Source organism: Erythrolamprus reginae, chromosome Z, assembly GCF_031021105.1.
Source record: "Erythrolamprus reginae isolate rEryReg1 chromosome Z, rEryReg1.hap1, whole genome shotgun sequence".
Taxonomy (NCBI): domain Eukaryota; kingdom Metazoa; phylum Chordata; class Lepidosauria; order Squamata; family Dipsadidae; genus Erythrolamprus; species Erythrolamprus reginae.
Genome location: NC_091963.1, coordinates 110,189,293 through 110,210,480, shown reverse-complemented (window position 1 = coordinate 110,210,480; position 21,188 = coordinate 110,189,293). Strand labels below are relative to the sequence as shown.

At 39.1% G+C, this 21,188-nt stretch overlaps 1 protein-coding gene and 1 long non-coding RNA gene across 4 annotated transcripts in view; one reads left to right on the top strand and one right to left on the bottom strand.

The window, feature by feature from the left end:
• Nucleotides 1–14,291, top strand: part of LOC139153087 (uncharacterized) — a 30,315-nt gene extending 16,024 nt beyond the window's left edge. The window contains exons 3-4 of one of the 2 annotated variants that reach the window (XR_011556760.1): nucleotides 681–760; nucleotides 14,247–14,291. This is a non-coding gene — a long non-coding RNA (uncharacterized lncRNA). Of the gene's footprint in view, nucleotides 1–680; nucleotides 761–851; nucleotides 1,455–14,246 lie in introns of those variants that run through there. The other variant, XR_011556757.1, reaches the window with a different exon arrangement.
• KAT2A (lysine acetyltransferase 2A) overlaps nucleotides 616–21,188 on the bottom strand; it is a 41,293-nt gene continuing 20,720 nt past the window's right edge. For both annotated transcript variants that reach the window (XM_070726661.1, XM_070726660.1), the window contains exons 11-18: nucleotides 16,500–16,626; nucleotides 14,046–14,156; nucleotides 12,667–12,810; nucleotides 11,534–11,648; nucleotides 11,108–11,144; nucleotides 6,332–6,395; nucleotides 4,549–4,633; nucleotides 616–3,043 (exon numbers count right to left, since the gene is read on the bottom strand). In XM_070726661.1, the coding sequence (XP_070582762.1) occupies nucleotides 2,850–3,043; nucleotides 4,549–4,633; nucleotides 6,332–6,395; nucleotides 11,108–11,144; nucleotides 11,534–11,648; nucleotides 12,667–12,810; nucleotides 14,046–14,156; nucleotides 16,500–16,626 (877 nt within the window). In that variant the 3' untranslated portion in view covers nucleotides 616–2,849. The remainder of the gene's footprint in view (nucleotides 3,044–4,548; nucleotides 4,634–6,331; nucleotides 6,396–11,107; nucleotides 11,145–11,533; nucleotides 11,649–12,666; nucleotides 12,811–14,045; nucleotides 14,157–16,499; nucleotides 16,627–21,188) is intronic.

Genomic DNA, 21,188 nt, shown 5'->3' with positions numbered 1-21,188 from the left:
CTTCGGGACTGGGCGGCACAGAAATAATAATAATAAAATAAATAAATAAACAAAGAAACAAACAAACAAATAAAAAACCCACCCTGTTTTGCCTCAGAGAATTTCAAAATAAAATACTGTACTGTGTGTCTATAACAGTGATCTCATAATAGGGCAACTCTATCAATATCAAAATGCCACTTAAATAGTTGAGCTAGTTTCAAACTAGATTTTTATTTTCTTTCTCTCTTCCTTACTCCCATTCTTTTTCTTTCTCTTTTCCTTCCTCTCTTTTTTCTATCTGTTTCTCTCTCTTCCTCTCTTCCTCTCTCTCTCCTTCCCTCTCACTCTTTCCCTCTCGGCTTCTGGGCAGGTTTGGAAAACTCTGAGTTGATGATGATTTTTAAGTGAGCAATTGCTCACTGCTCAGCTTAGAGGGAACTATGATTGTCGCATGTTGTTTTTACTACTGTTGTTAGCCGCCCCGAGTCTACGGAGAGGGGCGGCATACAAATCCAATAAAATGAAATGAAATGAAATTTAAACCGGTTGCTAAGCCAAGTAGTAATAGCAGTAACGATAACGTAAGTATTTCTTAAAATTGGAATAAGAATGAAAGAAAAGAACACACTTACATTGCTTAAACATGTCCTATATTTTTATTTCATGTATTAAAAATGGAATGGCAATACTATTGGAAGGCCAGAATGGCAGAATCAGGTTCTGCGATTGTACAACTCAAGCACAAGAGTGGTGGACATAAGGCAACAGGAGAGAAAAGGTGGGTGACTAACCGTTGAAAAGCTTTCCTCCTCCCCCCCACCCCCAATTCCTGAAAGAAGCACACAAAGCAATTCTTTTTCCTATGAAAGGAAGAAAAGCGAAGGCGGTGCATGTCCTGAAGATGGAACAGAAGAAAGCATTTGATTTAATCTCCATGGCAACTTCTGTGGTGTCTATGGCTGAAACAAAATGTTCAACACTGACAGAAGCACCTGGATAATTGTGAACAAGGTGTTATGTATTGTGTTGCCCTTGCCAAATGATGACTTTTAGAGCAAGTATATAGTGATTTCCAGCAGCAAAGACAATTCACAAAACAGGAAATAAAGTAACTGATAATTGAATGAGAGTCATTTGTATACTAACTTTGCTCACCATTTTTTGCCCTTCTGTTCCCTTGCCTTAGAAAGTGCTGAAAAAATCAGACACTGTTTGCAGAAAATCTGTACCTCCTATTTAATGCTAACTACTAAAAACCTTCATTGCCTTCCGAGGCAACATTTAAAATCCTAACACGGCCCCATATGTGACAGGTGGTAATTCTTGAATAGTAAGTGTTCTCATGAACTTACTCCACGTAAATGGAAGAATAATCAGAAACAATAGGGGGTTTTTTTCAATTGAGAAATAGTGTATGTTTGTGTGTTTAGCTTTGTTCCGTAAAAGTAGTACATATATTAATATGATGTACTGTATGTATCTATAATCATGGAAGTTAACCATAATTGATCCAACAATTTGAGAGTTCGAAAAATCTCATTAGCAGTAAAACTGGCTGCCATAAATGAAACAGTAACATGTCTCCTAATATCTCTCAAGATAACATACATGGCCGATACTCACAGAATTATGTGCAGCAAAGGGCATAATGGGAATGTGTGTGAGAGAAAAATACAATCACCATTGTCGCTGACATAATCAGGAAAGCACCAGAGATGGAGAGGCTTGAAAAGTTACAACCAACAAAGGCAGAAGTTCAAAAACCATTAGAGTTACAAACTTTAGACCCAGCTTCCATTTTTTAGAGATGTGATGATGACTAAGTACAGAAGAAATATAATAAGGAATGGATCATATTTTGTGACAACAGTATACAGCACGCAAAGGACACAAATTGGAGGAAGCAATCTTAAAGGTATCACCATTCTCTAGGAGAGAGGGAAGTTTCATTCGGATATTTGAACAATTCTGCAAGGATTAAAGATCAGTAGTGACCCAGAATCCATTAGACTAAATGAGAAGACAAAGTAAGAGGAAAAATGGCAAAGAGCTAATCCCTTTTTAATTTCTTCCCATAGTTCCCTTGAAGACAGGTCTGATTCAACCTAAGATACAAAAGTTCTTTTCCTATAAACAACATTCAAGCATTAGTCACTTGTGAACCGGCTAAAGGAATGAATGGGCTTCAGACATGGTCCCAATCAAAGGCTCTGTACTTGAAATCTCCACAAGTTTTCATCCTCCGGGTTTCACGTGCCTTGCTCCTTTCCTACATTCACATGTCAAAAAATAATGGCAGAACCTCAAAAAAAGTGCAACAAACAAATTTAATTCTCTAGATCCACTTTGGAAATTTTCCCCAATCTTCTTGTGCTCTACAGTTGTTCTTCAACTCGTTCTAGCTGAGGATAGAATGAGAACTTAAGCACAATGCATATGGACAAGACCAATTTTGGGGAAACTGTTCCAGAGTTTGGGACGAAGGAAACTAAAGTTTCCTAAAACTAAAACCTAAATTGAAACTGGAAGAACTTGCAGCAAATCCCTCATAGCTTCCATGACAATCCAGACTCCTTCCATGGTAAAAAGAGTTATGTCCTTCTGGAAAGGCAGGTGCAATGGATCGAGAGATCAGGCTCAGAAATTAAGAGGCTGATGGCAGATCTCAGTCTATTCAGGAAGAGAGATATCTCTGCACAATGTCTCTTCCTTTTCCCAACATCAAGCAAACTTCTGATGTCCAACCAGTCACATCTACTTGTGCGTGAAGTGTGACAAAAGGCAGCAAGAAAAAATGTCCAGTTGTTCAAAAGCTGGAGAGGGGCTGATAAAATGGAGATGAAACCCCAGGCAGGCAGCCACTGTCCTTACTTGTCAATGAGTCCTCCTTCCTTCAGCTTGAAATAAAAAAACTTCTCCAGAGTGTTGGCACACTTACAGTAGTCACTCTCAGGAGGGTTATACTCACGACAGTTGGTAATGACACGCTGCAAATCAGCAATAAAGAGCTTCTTGGTAATGTAATAACGATTCTTGAGCCTTTCCGTCATCGTCTTCAGGTCTGTAGATGGAGCAAGTGGAAGGGAGAGACATGATCAATTGTACAATACAAAAATGCACATGCCTTTCGAAACCAAGATTCGCCCATGTTTCTTCAACACTCCGTGGCCTACATTGGCTGCCGATCAGTTTCCGGTCACAATTCAAAGTGTTGGTAATGACCTTTAAAGCCCTACATGGCAGTGGACCAGAATACCTCCGGAACCGCCTTCTACTGCACGAATTCCAGCGGCCGATAAGGTCCCACAGAGTTGGCCTTCTCCGGGCCCCGTCGACTAAACAATGTCGTTTGGCGGGCCCCAGGGGAAGAGCCTTCTCTGTGGTGGCCCCAGCCCTCTGGAATCAACTCCCCCCCAGAGATTAGAACAGCTCCTACCCTCCTTGTCTTTTGCAAATTACTTAAGACCCACCTATATCGCCAGGCATGGGGGAACTAAGACATCCTCCCCCAGGCTTTTATATTTTATGTTTGGTATGTATCTGCTATATGGTTTTAATTGCTGGGGTTTTATATATGTTTTTTAATATTGGATTTGTTTTACTGCTATATTGTTTTATTATTGTTGTGAGCCCCCCCGAGTCTTCGGAGAGGGGCGGCATACAAGTCCAATAAATTATTAATTATTAATTATTATTTATAATTCTCACTCACAACTATGCTAAAAAAAATGAAAAGGAAGAAAGGCACATGGGAAGAAAGATGTAAGTGCAAAGTCTTCTAGAACTATATATAGTTCTCTTCATGGGTTAGTGTAAATGCAATTAGAAGTATCAGAATGGCTGAGGGTAAACTCAGATTTCAGTTCTAAGAAAATTAGCAGAAACTGCCAGTACAGCATTTCCAAAAGGCGGCTCCGTTAGCATGTGAAAAACACAAAGCCAGTAACTGTTCCAAGATGAACTTATTTATAAGTTCTTATAAAAAGTGTTACTTACAATAACATCGGCCTGAAGTGGAGTATAAAAAGCTCGCCCATTTGGCAATCTGTGCTTCTCACTGATAGCCTCGATTGATTTCAATGGTACACGTGCCAAAAATCAATAACTTACCTCCTACTATTCTCTTGCTCAAAATTTAGCATAAACCATACTGAACACAATTAGAAATGATCTATCCACTCCAAAATATCCTGCCCAGAAAATTAGAATATTCCAGCCTTTCTTACACACGTTTCCACCTCCTAATGTCCTCAATGCCTATTTGGTCCCTGACCCAAAATGTTTTCCCACTACTAATTTGTGCTATAATAATGTTAAACTTAATACTTTTTGGTTGACGATGAAAAAGAAATTAATGGATGTTCTAATTGCCCAATGGGAAAAAATCTCCCCCAATTCTATAACATTATTATAAGACAATGAGATATTACTCTCCAACCATTTAAATAAGATCCCCCCCCCCCCCCCCCCCACACACACCTCAGCTATAATACTGACTACCCATATTTTTTTTTACTCAACGGAGCTAATTACTTCTTCAGGCAAAATCCATATCCAGCTACCTACCAATGGGAAAGCGGATAACCTCATAATAATCAGGAGCTTCGGATTTCTTCACGGGTTCCATAAATGGCCATGCACTAGGATGAGTCTGATAGGCGACAGACAGACAGCAACTTGAGTAATGAATAGGATTTTTTTTCAAAAAGAAGTTAAAACCATGCCTTACTAAAATCAGTCAGGATTCACAATGTACCCTGTAGGTATTTGAGACATAGAGGTGGTCTTCTGTTGGATGGGCAAAGGAAAAACGGAGAAAGGTAAGGTATTTTTGCCAGGAAGAAAATTTTCTGCCAGAAATACAATTTTCACATTCTAAATATTTTAGTTGAACTTCTTGCTAAATGAAGAATTGTTTCACTAAAAATCCCACCCAAGGTTACTTTCAAAAATACCGTTTTGTTACTACTGTTTAGATGTTTTGCTTTCCCTAAAATATAGGCTTTTTATCTATTTGTACCATAATCAATATATATTCTGCTTTTAAAAAAAACTAAAATAGCTACAGGTAATCCTTGATTAATGACTAATTGGAATTTCCATAATTAATAGATGTGGTTGTAATGTGACGTATACAACTTCTGGAAACAAGTTGCTCCACCGATTAATTGTTCTGTCAGGGAATTTCTCTTTAGTTCTAAGTTGCTTCTCTCCTTGATTAGTTTCCATTCATTGCTTCTTGTTCTACCCTCAAGTGCTTTGGAGAATACCTTGACTCCCTCTTCTTTGTGGCAACTCCCGAGATATTGGAACAGTGCTATCATGTCTCCCCTGGTCCTTCTTTTCATTAAACTAGTCACGCCCAGTTCCTGCAATCGTTCTTCATACGTTTTAGCCTCGAGTCCCACAATAATCTTTGTTGCTTTTCTCCGCACTCTTTCTAGACTCTCCACAACTTTTTACATCTTGGCGACCAAAACCAGATGCAGTATTCCAAGTGTGATCTTACCAAGGCATTGTAAAGTGGTATTAACCCTTCACATGATCTTGACTCTAATGCAGCCTAGAACTGTGTTGGCTTTTTTGACAGCTGCTGCACACGATTGGCTCATATTTAAATGGTTGTCCACTAGGACTCCAAGGTCACTCTCATAGTTACTACTATTGAGCAAGGTACCACATATACTGTACCTTGAATTTTGTTTTTCTTGTTTAAATGTAGAACCCACTGCATTGCTTAGCAATGTCAATCCTAAGCATATTGTTAAGCAGTGATTGCAGGTCATTAAACAAGAACCTTCTCGCAATTTCCTGCCAGCTTCTAACAATGCAAGTCAGTGGGAAACCAAGAGGAAGGTGCAAGCTCCACATGATCTGCAAGCAGACCAGAGGGCAGGTCAATGGCTGCTCCCATGTAGGGGTTGGTCCACAAACGTGTGCTGGTCGCTGGCACCCTCCTAGTGCAACAGGACTGGGGCTGGCTGCTGCCAGGAAAGGAAAACTTATCAAACCGATTCAAGACTTTTCCTGCTGGCTTCTTCAATGACTTGCTTGTGGGACTGTGTGACGGCTAGAACCTCGAGGATCAATCAAAAGTACCACTCATCCAGCGCCAGATGTTAACTTCCAACACTCTCTGAACAAATGTTCATTCACTGAGGACTACCTTTATTCAAAATATAATTCTATCTATGCTGTTCACAGATCGGGCCAAAGATTTCAGGAAAGGTTCGGCAAGTTTTAGTTGTTCAGACAGGACATCATTTAAAATCACATTTCATTTTGACTTGCTCTTGTATTAGAGAAAAGTTCCTATTTATACTCCAAGTGATCAAAGAGTCCTGCTTACCTTGATTTGGGCAAGAAGATTTTTCAGAGTAGTATACAACTGGTCTGGATCCTTAAGCTCCTTTCTGGAAGAAAATTTTTTAAAACAAGAATGATGGTAGTTCTGGGTTGTTTTTTTAAAAATTAATATTTTAATTGATTTTTTACAATATAACACTCACAACATAAAACAATTGTTTTGTGAATTGTGCCCACCACCAAATCAGGGGTGGGCACTCATATCTCACCACCAAATCAGGGGTGTTTCTTGTATAAACCATTTTAACCCAAGAGCAAAGTATCTATTTACATATTATAAAGCGATTCCAATTTGTTTCTTGTAGCTTGGTCTCGGATTCTACTCGCCATATATCGTCTTACCTTGTCCCATCGTCCCATCAGTTGTCGCAAATCAGTTTCATTAACCAAATTCATCCTTTTATCCATAATCTCAAATTGAATGTGGTCCACCATGTACCGGTACCAATTTTGCATTGTCCATTTTTTTGCATCCTTCCAACCCATGACTATTACCGCCTGAGCGCTTTCTATCGCTGCTTGTTTTATTTCTCTAAATTATCCTATCACATTACTTTTGACTAATACTGCCATTTCCTTAGTAATTATCCATTGTATATTTAACATCCTATTAATATCCTCTTGCACTTTTTACCAAAAATTCTACACTACCGGGCATTCCCAAAACATATGCATAAACACTCCTTTATCTTGGCACTCATGCCAACAAATACCCTTATCATTCTGCTGAAAGTATGCGAGTTGAACGGGTGTGTAATACCACTTATATAATATTTTCCTTCTCACTTCCCTAACTCTTGTATTCTTAGTTTTCCTTATATCCTCCACTATATTTTTCATCTCTTGCGCCTCTACTTGTATCTCACTTTGTCACCATTTAGTCAATCCTTGGATCGCATCCCCATCTAACTGCACTAATATCTTATATATTGCGCCTTGGTACCCTCACTTTTTTCTCTTATTATTTTCTCTAACTCTATCTCCTCCCTAAATAGTGCTTCTTTATTCTCCCTTTCATTCAGATATTTACATATTGCATTTGTTTATAGCCATCTTCCCTTACCCAACCACCATTCTATATGATTTCTACTTGGGCTCCCATCCTTCTCATATAACTGTTCTATCTTAATTATCCCTCTTCCCTTCAACTCTCCTATAACCCTATTTAGATTTGTTTTGTTATCTCTATTTATTACATACAGTGATGACAGTTTTGATTTATATAATCCTATTTTCCCCTGCCATTTCCCCCAAATTTCCATAGTCCTTTCATGGGACCTATTAATTTATCTAAGTCGCTCCTATTCCACCTTATAAAAATTAATTCTCTATTCTTCATGCCATTTATCTGTTTTTCCAATTTCACCCATTTATTTTTGAATAGTTGCAGCTCCATTAATCTTTCAATTTGAAATGCTTCTCTATACAACTCCAAATAAGGATTTCCCTCTTTTTCATTCGCTATTAACCACTTTTTCCTTATTCTTGGTCTCTTATCTTCTTCAACCCAATAATTAAGTTTTTTATCCCACTCTCTAAACTTGGATGCTAATAAACCCCCTGGCAATACCTGAAACAGGTATATCATTTTGGGATTTATCATCATTTTTAAAGCTCTTATTTTAGCCATTATCCTTATCTTTTTCTCTTCCCAGCTCCTCATCTGTTTCAATATTTTCCTCCATATTTGTCTATAATTCACCTCCTCGATTTTCGCTGGGTTTCTCAATAACCAAATTCCCAAATATTTAATTTTTTTTTAAATCCTAACTTCAACCCTGATTCTGTCCTAATTTCTATCTGCTCTCTCGGACCGGTGTTTAAACACATAATCTTTGATTTTTCCATATTGACCGATAATCCCGATTCCTGTTTTAACTCTTGCAAAATATTTCTTATGCCTTTAATAATCTCCATCGGGGTCTGGGTCAATATAATTGCATCATCTGCAAATATGTTTAGTTTCATTTCTAATTCCCCTATTTTATATCCTACCCAAGTATTGTCTTGTCTTATCTTATTAGCTAATGTTTCTATTGCTGTTACAAATTACATTGGAGATAAAGGACATCCCTGCTTGGTGCCACTTTGTATTTTAATGCTCTGTGTTCTTTATCCATTCACCCTTATATACGTTTATTCATTATAAATCTCTTTTATAATTCCACAAAATTTGTCCCCCATATTTAATTCCTTACATAGTTTGTATAAATAGCTATGGTTAACTTTATCAAAAGCTTTATAAACGTCTAATTTCAAAATTCCCAATTTCCTTTTAGTAACGGTAGCATGGTGCATCACATTTATTACATTTCTAATTAGTTCACTTATCTTGCTACCCTTCACAAATCAATACCGATCCTCTTCAATTATTTTTGGTAGAATATTTTTGAGACTGTTTGCCAAAATCTTCATAAATATTTTGTAATCTTGATTTGCCAAACTAATAGGACGATAGGACCTAGGCTCCCTTAAATCTCCATCAATCTTCGGGATGGTAAGCATCTCTGAAGTCTTCCATGTCTGCGGGATATCATGAGTTAACAATATATTATTAAACAGTTTCCCCAAATGCGGCAACAGTTCATTCATATAAGTTTTATAAAATTATCCCGTAAACCCATCCGGGCCTGGTGCTTTGGCTTGTTTTAACCCTTTAATTACTCTAGCAATTTCATCCTGTGTAATTTCTGCATTCAATATTTGTTTATCTTCTTCACTTACTATTGTTTATCTTCTTCACTTACTATTTTCCCAATGTTAAGGACTCCTATATTTACCTGCTCCTCTTTATACAAATCCTCATAATATTTTCTCATTATCTTCTCTAGCTGCTCTTTACCATATCTAACCTCTCCACTAGGGTCTCTCAGTGCTAATATACATGATTTTTCTTTCCTCTTCTTCAAATATCTTGCCATTTGTTGCATTGATTTTGTCCCCCAGTTCAATATTTTTTGTCACATCGTCATTCTCATCTTATTCCATTGGATCTCATCATATACCATCAATTGTTTTATTTTCAATTTCAATAGAATATTCCAATCCCTACTCTTAGTTAATCTCAGCTGCTTTTGTATCAAATCTATTTCCTTTATCTTCCTTTCCCTTTCTCTACCCCACCTCTTTCTGATATCTACTTCCATACATATACATTGTCCCCTCATATAAGCCTTACATGCATCCCAAACAATTGATTGTTTAATATCACCCACATCATTAATTTTAAAATATTCATATAACTCTGTCTGAAATTTATCTTTATCTTGTTCAGTAGAAGTTACAACTGCATTATATCTCCAAATTCTTTGATTACATTCCTGACCTATTTCCAATTCTGCCAGTAGTGGGGCATGATCTGACAACCAAATATTTTTATATCTACTTTTTAAACTTGTATAATGCCCACCCTGTTCATTAATATATAGTCAATGCAACTAAATGTATGATATCTTCCTGAATAGTAAGTCCCTCTATTTGGTATATCTACATGGAGATCCACCATGTTAAGTCTATTTAAATATAACATCTTACTATTTCCGATCCCATTTGTTAATTGCATATTAAAATCTCTTGCCAAAAACATTGTGCCCTCCATAAAGTTATCCAACTTCCTCTTTGTATTTATTATAAATTGTTTTGTTTTTGCATTCGTGGCATTAATTGCCGCCAGTGTCAATTTCCTTTGATTAACTTTCCCTTTAACAAACAACCACCTCCCTTCTCTATCTTTCTGAACTCCAACCTCTTCAAATAGAACCCTCTGATGAATAAGAATCGCCGTACCTCTACTATTTTGCATTCCTGAGATTCATATACCCATTTCCAATTTCTATCATTAACCCATTTATCCCTTCCTCACCATCTTTCATGTGTTTCTGTCAAAATCATAATATCCACCTTGTTTTGCTTAGCCATCCTCAATATCCTGTAACGTTTTAAATCTGATCCCAAACCATTCACATTTAAAACCAATATAGTACACTCACTCATAATATACAAGAATAACCCCTTTCCCCTCTTGTTTTGCTCTTGGTTTACTTATTTTCCCCTTCCTCACCCCAGTCACCCTCCCAAAGTGCCTCCCCTCGTGCTCCGCCCACCAAGAAGGGGGAGGACAAGAAAAACCCTTGTCCAGTCATGAGGCACTTCTACTGATTACGTTCCCACGCTGCTGAACTCCACTTGCAACCACTTTTTAATATAATTAGAGAAAAAATTCCCCTCCCACCCTCTCTTATCCATTTGAATAATACCTTTTACTTTTTTTAAGTTCTTTTACTTTTTTCCCTTCTCCCCCCAACAAGAATAAAAATTAACACTAATTTCCAGAAACATCTCCAAGGGGGGACAGCAGAATCAGTTTCAACTCTTCAATTCTCTGCTTTCTTCTCACACTGGGCTCTTTGTTTTTCTCTGCTCCCTTGTGATGGCCTCCACCTGCCCCGTCAACTCCTTCAGCTGCTCCTCAATTTGCCTTTTCTCCTCGTTTGGGGTACTGCAACCACTGAAATAATGTTCTCCTCCTTCTGCTCCTTGTGACTCTCCAACTGCTCCGCTCTCCCCTCATTCTGCTCCTTGTGGTCTGCTTTCTCCAAACTCAATACCCAGTTGGTTCAGTAGTGCCTTTCCCTCCTCTTCTATATTAATTGTCCTCTACCAAACCCACTAAGGCAGACCAACATGTTTAAAAAAACAAGCAGAAACTTTTAGGGATATGCGTGTGTGAGAAAAAAACATGAAGTGCCACATGGCTCACCCTTTTTCTTTATTCAGAGGTTTCCATCCTGTTTCCCCTGGGAGTGAGAGAGAATAAAAATATCACTTATTGTAAACATACACCAGAGCTAATTTTTTTTTTAAAAAAAGGCAGTTCATTTAATTCTAGCACTAATTGGGACAAAGAAAATACAGGACACAAAAGTAAGCAAGAGAAGAGTTTTGGGTAAATACTGTTCCTTATATCAGTCACACAGATCTGAATCTGGACCTAATCTTCCCCCTGCCGTAAATCATATTGACACAATTTCTGCTTCCTCAGAGGTTAGGAGCAAACACAGAAGAAGGATCAAATGTGGGGAAAGGGCACAGCAAAAACTATGTCAATTCTTCTTCTAGCTTTATTAGTGTTCACTGAATGCATCATCACACCTGTTTTCCCAGGTATAAGCCCTGCTCAACTCACGGATGCCTGGGATGCTTTCAATTGGGATATGCCGAACTCCCTCTTTGAAACAAGTGAGGCCAGGGTAGACTTTACGGATCTGGGCTTGTTTTCTCTCTATCAACTTCTTGATGATCTGTGGGAAGAATCAGAAACTCATGACTTGCATTGTCATCCCTGGATGCTTCTGAAAAAATGAACAATGAAACAGGTTAAGCATCTCTTAAGAGAGAGTAGGCAGATGTGCTGCTAGGAATCTACTTCCTGGCCAATTCCTAGCTCAGCCTTCAAGCCGAGCAGCGTCAAGGTGTTAGGAGAAACTTGAAAAGGCAGGCAGGCAAGCAAGCAAGCAAGCAAGCAAGCAGGGAGAAGCATAATTTTCAGCCAATATAGCCAGTAATCACACATGGTTGATGCTGCACAATAATCCTCTCTAGAGGAAGAATAGAGAGGATTATTGTGCAGCATCACCCATGTGTGATTACTGGCTATATTGGCTGAAAATTATGAAAAACTACGCCTACAAAAACATGAAAGGACTGTCATGGGCAGGAAGGCCTTCCTTACAGGAAGATTCAAAGAGAGCAGTTATGAACATTACCTCTTCCTGTGGAACACAGAAACCTTCCCTTCAATGAGCCAAATTCTTACCACAAAGAGTAAGTCTTTTTCTGGAACACGTCGCTTAACTCTGCAGAATGCGTTTTCCATATAGGAAAAATACATAAGTTTTGAAAAATCCAACCATAGATCAGGATGTAAGTGTGTGTGTGTGTGTGTTGCATGTGAAATAAAAGGAAGAGGCAGAAATTTGAGGGACAAGTATAGAAAAGAATATGATTGATTATATCCCTAAAGGCTTAATCAAGGAAAAACTGGAGGAGGCTATTTTGGACTATACAGACAGAAAGATAATCTTTTAGGTAAATTCTGCACCCAAAGTCAAAGTTGCATATGTTCATGAGAGAGACTAGGGAGGAGAGAGGGGGGGGATATATATATATATATATATCCCTTAATTTTCAAATTCAGCAAAAAAACATGTGACATATATATATTCAGTGTGTATTAGTAATAGTAATAAAGATGGTCCATATATTTGACAAGAATCAAATGGGTCAGAGATGTCCCCTTCTTCCACTCCAGCCCCTCACCTCCTTCTGCTTCTTGATAATATGTGAAAGCTCCGTGTAGGGGATCCGAGGATTTAGCTCGCATTCCATCAGGGTGGCTCCTTCATAGTCCTTGATGTAGCCAAGGTAGCGGCTCTTGGGGACCTTGATGTCTTTTGAAAACCCCTGAAGGCCAGAGAGAAGAGACCCTATTCACTCTCCAGAACAAGCTAAATGTAATTCAGCAGTGAGAAATATAACTGACCTATTCTGAAATGGTGCTTCATCTCTTTCTTGCTACCCAATCCAACTCGTATTCATGGAAGCTACCCTTAAGTTACAGAATTGAGCTGAATATTTTACAGTCTCCAACCTTTCTCGTTCTGTGGACAGGGAGTGGTGGTGGCAGCAGTGGGGAGGCCACTTACACAAATGGAGCTTTCGCTACTTATCCACTGCTTATGTGGCCCAGTTCCCAACAGGCCATGGCTCAATCCCAGGCTACAATCCCAAGGGGACCTGTGTTTTAGACCCATTTAGTTAAAACCTTTTTAAAAAAAAAAAAGTTAAAGACACATTGGATTTATCCCACTTAATGCCCCTTAGACATATGACAGAATTAATACCACAATTCCTAGCCAAAGTGGTTGGGGATTATAGGGACTATAGTTCAAAATAACTGAAAAACTGAAGAATTGGGGAAGGCTGATACACATGCCCAACTTGTTAGAAATGAATGACACCAATTTAGAATATGATACAGATAAATCATCTTTGTAAAGTAAAACAGAAACTTAATTCAATTAAAATTATTTCCTCAAATAAATATTTCTACAACTAGATAAATTAAGAGATTCTGCTACCCCCAGATTTATGGCTGAAACATTTTTATATCTTGTAAAAAAACAATGAGCTTTGAGTTCAGATCCATAAAGTTGCATTTCTGAAATTATGAGAGATTGGGAGTAGTTCTGGCTGAAACTAAAGCCCAGTTTATATATAACCTATTCACAGATGCTCATAGGTCGAAGTAAGAGCATAGAGATCGTGATGCAAAAGTGGAAAAGAAACCTCCTTCCCTATCCAGACAGGTGTAAAGAAAGAAAACATGGAATATTTATGGCTTCTTGTGACTATTACATTAGCTATTTTATAAAGCGTAACTACTTGTTTATTTGTATGTGGCATAGAGTCACTCTGTGAGGGAAATAAGCACTTTCTAAACATGATATACAATATAAGTAAATAAATAAACAAACCATTTAATGTGACCTAATATATTTAACATGACATGTGAATGCAACTATATTAGCAACTATAGGCTTAAGAGGAGAACATATATATATCTTTTATATATGTGTCCGCTAGAATTAAACTAAAAGCCAGTTCCGAATAGAATTCAGCAACAATGGTGCTCTTACCTGCTTTTTGAAATAGCCAATGGCATATTCATCTGCATAGGTGAGAAAGTAGAGGATGCTGTGTTTGATGTGGTACTCCTTCAGGTGATTCATAAGATGAGTCCCATAGCCCTTCAAGGAAGTAAAGAAGAAAAAGGGGGAAATGTTCATGACAACGATCAGTTTCCTATCATTGCATTTATATTCTATCTTTCCTTCTAGAACTCAAGATGATCCAGCTGATTTTTCCAACTATCACTTTTTGGTCTCACAGTCACAATTACTCTATGAAGCAAATTGGTGTCTTAATTGAATAAATATTTAAGACTAGGCCCAAACTCAGATCCCTTTACCTTGGTAGCCGAAAATTCATACAGGAAGTTAATTTATGTGATGTGATTTGCAATCAAATGTAAGTTAATTCTGAGGTGAATAATGTCCTGTATAGATACTTGAGGCAATAATAAAGATAGTTAGCAATAACAACAATTACAAAAGGTTTTAATATGGAAAATGTGAGGCATGGATGATTAACTTCTCAAAAGGAATTGCCAAAAGTGTCAAACGTTGCTACAGAACACATGTTAAATCCTACTCCAGGTTTAACAAAAACTAACTAACCTGTTCAAGTAACATGCTGTGTTCCAAAGCTCATCATCATCATCATCACCATCATATTATTATTATTATTATTATTATTGTTATTATTATTATTATTATTATTAATTCAACTTGTATGCCGCCCCTCTCTGGAGACTCGGAGCGGCTCACAACAACAAAACAGTACAAATCCAATAGTTAAAACAATTTAAAACCCTTAATATAAAAAACAGTCATATATCTCATACAAACCATACGTAAAATGGAAACGGCCCAGGGGAATAAATTTCCCCATGCCTGACAGCAGAGGTGGGTTTTAAGGAGTTTGCGAAAGGCAAGGAGGGTGGGGGCAATCCTAATCTCCGGGGGGGGGGGGAGTTGATTCCAGAGGGTTGGGGCCGCCACAAGGAAGGCTCTCCCCCCGGGTCCCACTAGACGACATTGTTTTGTCAACTTATGCTTAACACGACAACATTGTTTCGTCGATTATCCTTAACATGATGACAGTATGGTTTGCCCAATGCTCTTAAGAGAATGCCTGTGTTCCTAAGATACAAATACCAACTAGCCAATGTTGTCTAAGCCTAGCCTAACTCTATGAACAATTGAAGATAATTAGTACCGGATCCATGCCAGTGTGTTTTATTTGATCCTTTTGAGAAACACAGAAGAGGTATTGCAACACCATCTGAAGAAAATATGACTTATTCTGGACAGTGTGAAAGTGCCCTTGAATGTAACCTTTCCCTGCTTTGAATATTAATTGTAAAAGGAAACTCATATTGTTCCCCACACAGCATTTTAAACTTTACACCAACTTCTAGTTGTTTTTTATTCTTCTAAATATTTTTAAACTGTTGCTCTCCATTTATATGCCGCCTCCTCATGTTGCCTCCCATTCCTCAATTACATCCTCCATGGCTTCCCACTTCTTACAACTTGAACATTCTACTTCTTCTAGTTCTTCCTTATTGCAGTTTTCCAACCCAGTTTGAAGTCCAAGGCAGAAGGCATTGAGTGTCTAGCACTCTCACTTAAAAAAAAAAGTTAATCCATTGAGAATGAATGCTGAGACTCTGTTTCAATGTCCAAATGCTGAACAAATGCACTGAAAAGCCCATGATGATTTTAGCACCTCCCATAAGCCAGTTTGGGCAGGTAGGATGCTGTTTAAAAACAACCAAGTGTCATCTTTTCATACTTTGGTCTTTTGGCATTAGAAAACAAAATTCAAGCTGGCTTTCTCTGCCCTGTTCTGATCCAGGGACACATCACTGATTATAAGCAATGAGATTCAAAAGAGACATTGAAACTCTGGAGAAGGTGCAGAAAAGAGCAACCAAAATGAATAGGGGACTTGAAACCAAGACTTACGAAGAGAGATTGCGGGAACTGGGCATGGATAGCCTTGAGAAAAGGAAGGCCAGAGGGGACATGATAGCTGTATACAGGTATATGAGGAGTTGCCACAGAGAGGAGGGGGTCACTCTATTCTCCAGAGCACCAGAGGGCCGGACGAGGAACAATGGCTGGAAGCTGACCAAGGAGAGATTCAACCTAGAAGTAAGGAAGAACTTCCTGACGGTCAGAGCGATCAACCATTGGAACAACCTGCCTGCGGAGGTTGTGAACTCCCCAACTCTGGACACTTTCAAGAGGAGATTGGACTGCCACTTGGCTGGGGTGCTCTAGGATTCCTGCTCAGAACTTGATGACCTGCATGGTCCCTTTCAACTCTAACAATAAATAAATAAATAAAATTCCCTGTATGATTGGTTAAAAGTATCCCAACTGATACTAGCTGACCCTCAACTACTACTTTAGAACCTATTTTAAACCCCAAGGAATGTCACGACTGTCTCAAAACAACCCTACCTTGACTTGCTCATTAGATGTTACAGCACAGAAGACAATCTCTGTGAATCCTTGTGTTGGGAACATCCGAAAGCAGATCCCGCCAATCACTCGACCATCCTTGATTAACGCCAGAGTCTTGTGCTTGCTGCCAAGAAAATAAATAGCAGAAAGAGGAAGATGAGCACAACTCTTTTATCCTCTTTTATTATTACTTTTTATTTATGCTGTTTTTACAAAGTACTACTATCCTATACATGTTTGACAAATAAATAAATAATTAAAAAACAAAAACATAAAATAAAAAACCCTGAAAATAACACCCCTGCTTCATCCTCCATCTTTTTGAGACACAAGAGGGGAATACAGCAATGCCCAAATATTAATCTTATTATAAACCTGAATTAGTTTCATCCACAATTCTAGCTGACATGGAACTTATTTCCCAGCTGTAACACTTTCTATTTGGGGGGTCTTTGTGTCACCTTGGATTGCCACTATTTCCACAGATCTCTCATGTACCAAGCTGCAATGCTTCCTCTACCTTACTTCTTCCATTTAAAACAAAAAGGCTTTCAAAACCAAGAAGTTGTGAGTTTTGCATAGAGCTGCTTCCAGCACTATGTTTCTTTCAAGAATACCTTTAAACCCCAAGTGGGCTCCTTAAACATCATATCTCCAAAAGCATAGACTATTCTCTCTCTCTTCTGGTGTTCCTTAGAGCACACAAGACCTGCTTTTGGTCTCAAGCCTGAGACGTTTGTGGGGCCTCTGATGTGATTTGTTGTTTTAGTCCAGGATGCCTGTAGCATTGCATATTTTAAACAGCTTTTATTATTTTGTATTTTTATTAGTCAGTTTATGGGAGTGGGCAATTATAAGGAGGTACCAATAATAGAGAAACAAACTATGAAGACCTGCAAAGAAAAGTAAAAGATTTGTGCCAATAGGTATAAGCACATGGGTGCAATCCCAAAACACCAGGAGTATCACTGGCATTGACAAAATCCCCATCAGTCAATTGCAAAATGTAGCTTTCCTTGAAACAGCTTAAATCCAGCTTCCATACCTTTGACACAATCAAACAACAACATCTGTCTGCACCGGGTCCTTGGGAAGGACTCAATAAACAAATATCAAATCTAAGCTAAAGTTCTGGTTGACAGAGAGACCAATCATAATAATATCTTTTGGTGAGGCATTGATGTGATTGTGGTGTTGTGTACTCAGAGGAAGATGACAACTATGCCAGAGATTGAACCGTACTGGACAGGTTTCATCAGGAGTCAGACAAAAAAGGGCCTCTCCTATAAAAATATATTGAGATGTAAAGTACAAAAACCCATATTGTCTTGGTTGCCACATCAAGAATTGCACTAGAATTGTTGGAGTATCTGGATATCCGGTGAAAAATGGATTACAGAACTCAGGCCTGTTGGTTTGGCAACTAGGACCAAACTATAACTCCAAAACTACTGGGAGGAAACCCAAAGGTGGTTTTTTTCCAAGAGGCAACTGCATTTCTTTAGCTTCTTGGATGAAAAACGAAACATCTTCAAAGAAAAACCAGAAGACAGTCCAGCTGCCTCTTGAAAAAAACCACCTTTGGGACAATCATGACCTGGATGACTGTGAATCTCCATAGACATTTAGCTATACTAGAAGGAAAGGTGTTTAACCATTGCAAATATTCAGTAATTGAAAACAAAAAAATAATGATTAGTTATTACATATCAAGTCCAATAAAAAGAGGATATTTGAAACAAATACATCTGTTCTGGGGGGAAAAAACCATCCTGAATCAGAAATAACAGAATAGAGATTAGGATCCATTTATAATATGAAATAAAATATTCACAGAAGCAGAATTGAAAGAAGTGCAAAGGGCAAAGAAATCAAAGCCTTGCCAGATATAACTCAGACTACAGAGGAAAACCAGAGGAATTGGCAGTAGAGGAAGCCAGCACAGGTACCCATCTTTTCCCCAAAATAAGACCCAGTCTTGTACTTTTTTAACTCCTGAAACAACAGCTTGGCCTTATTGCCATGCACTCAAAAGCTCAATTGGGCTTATTATCAGGGGATGTCTTATTTTGGGGGAAGCAGAGTATACAATTATTTTCATTCAGAAACCAGGAACCCACTCATCTGCCTCAGAAAGAGAAAAGTCCTCTAACTGAAGAAGTAGAAGAATTAAAGCAAAGAATAGTTAAGCATCTAGAATAGCACAAAAACAGCCAAATAAGATTGCCTGGACTGAAGCTTGTTCCAAAGGAAGAGCCAGCACAAGGATTAAAAGATGCCAATACTGACTGCAATATCAAAAATAAACACTAGATTGCTTCTAGAAACAAACCAATTCACGTACAAAACAGCTGCGGTTATAAATTGAATGCCTGAAATGCAAAATCAACAAAGAATAAAAAGAAAAAAAAAAGTGCATCATCAAAAAGTAAGATCAGACTGGAAAATAAGATTAGCAAGATAAGATCAAGTAAGCTAGAAAAAAAAAAGAAACTGAAGAACAAGACCAAAAAATATCTAATCAAGAAATACCACTCCGAAACAAGAAAGATTAAGAAACACTGGAAATAATAAAACAGCAAATATCAGCCATAGCTAAAAAGGTTACAAGATATGAATCACAAATTGCGAATTACAGGCAGAATCTCTAATTTCAATTCCTATTAGAAATGTTTCTACCCATCTATCAATGGAAAGATTTCAGTGAATCAGTTAGAAGAAACAATACAGTTTTAGGAGAAGAGTCTACGGAGACGGGTGGCATACAAATCTAATAAATAATAATAATAATAATAATAATAATAATAATAATAACAACAACAATAAAGGATAATCAAAAGAAATGTAAAAAGAACGCAATTTGGTTAAGGAGGTGGATAAGAATAAAAAAAAGATGAAATGAAAGAATTTATAATAACAGCAGAAATTATGGAGAAAGGGCCAAGGAAAATCAAGAATTGTTGAAGATGAATTGTGTGGATTTTGCTTGAAACATCTGACTGGTCTATATCCATCTTTTACCAAACAGTTTATTAATATGCTGCAAGGAGATTAAATTGAAGAGTGTTGATAATGAAAAAATCCATCAAAAGAGGCAGAGCCAGGCAACTATAGGCAAATTACTTTACCAAGAACTTTCAGATTGCTAACTGATGTGGTAGTTAATGCAGTCCAACAGCATCTGGTTGAAAACAAGCTTTTTCAACCTAAGCAGAAAGGAAACTCCCAAAACAGCAGGGGAACAAAAGATCAACTCTTAATCAGCTGGTTGATTTTGAAAAACTGGAAGACAAGGAATACCAATTTGAAAGTACCATGGATTGATTACAAGAAGGCATTTGAGCCGCATGATTGGATAATCAACTACCTAGAAATAACAGGAGTCAACATAAACATCAGAAGCTGTGTGCAAAGATAGATGACACAATGGGAGACATGGCTTCTAGACAATGGAAATAGAGTGGGAGAGATTAATATCAAGAGATAGCTCTTCCAAGGAAACTCACTATTGTGTGTCTTTTCAGATTCCTTTGTCAAGAATACTGAATAACTCGATTCAAGTTATCCACCTCTTTTACATGGAGGTTGTATGGAAAAACAACATTTGAAATAGAATCGCTGCTCAACACTATCCATATATACAGCCAAGAAACTGAAATAGAATTTGGACTGGACAAATGTGCCATGAAAAATGAAAGAAATAATATCAAGAATCTGGATGAAGATGATCCCTACAAATAGTTGGGCATCCTTCACATTGACAACATAAAACACACTGAAGTTAAGAAAAGGATTAGAAATGAATACAGTGAACCCTCGAGTTTCGCGTGTTCAAGTATCGCGAAAGGGCTATTTCGCGAGTTTTCAACCAGGAAGTAAACTCCACCATCTGCGCATGCGTGCCCTTCCACGCATGCATAGATGGTGGAGTTTCCCCGCCGGGCAGAGGCTTCCCTGGGTCTTCCCCCTCTTGCCCCCGTAAGACCCCAGCGGCGGCGCGAGCAACGGCGTGGGCGGGCGGGCGGCACGCGCTTGGGGACATCCCAGCTCCGCTCCCCAGCTGGGGAAAGCGCGCGCGTTTGGGGACTCCCTAGATCCGCTCCCCAGCTGGGGAGCGGATATAGGGAGTCCCCAAACGCGCGCGCTTTCCCCAGCAACGCGCGCGCGTTTGGGGACTCCCTAGATCCGCTCCCCAGCTGGGGAGCGGATCTAGGGAGTCCCCAAACGCGCGCGCTTTCCCCAGCAACGCGCGCGCGGTGGGGACTCCCTAGATCCGTTCCCCAGCTGGGGAGCGGATCTAGGGAGTCCCCAAACGCGCGCGCTTTCCCCAGCAACGCGCGCGCGGTGGGGACTCCCTAGATCCGCTCCCCAGCTGGGGAGCGGATCTAGGGAGTCCCCAAACGCGCGCGCTTTCCCCAGCAACGCGCGCGCTTTCCCCAGCAACGCGCGCGCGGTGGGGACTCCCTAGATCCGCTCCCCAGCTGGGGAGCGGATCTAGGGAGTCCCCAAACGCGCGCGCTTTCCCCAGCAATGCGCGCGCTTTCCACAGCAACGCGCGCGCGGTGGGGACTCCCTAGATCCGCTCCCCAGCTGGGGAGCGGATCTAGGGAGTCCCCAAACGCGCGCGCTTTCCCCAGCAACGCGCGCGCGGTGGGGACTCCCTAGATCCGCTCCCCAGCTGGGGAG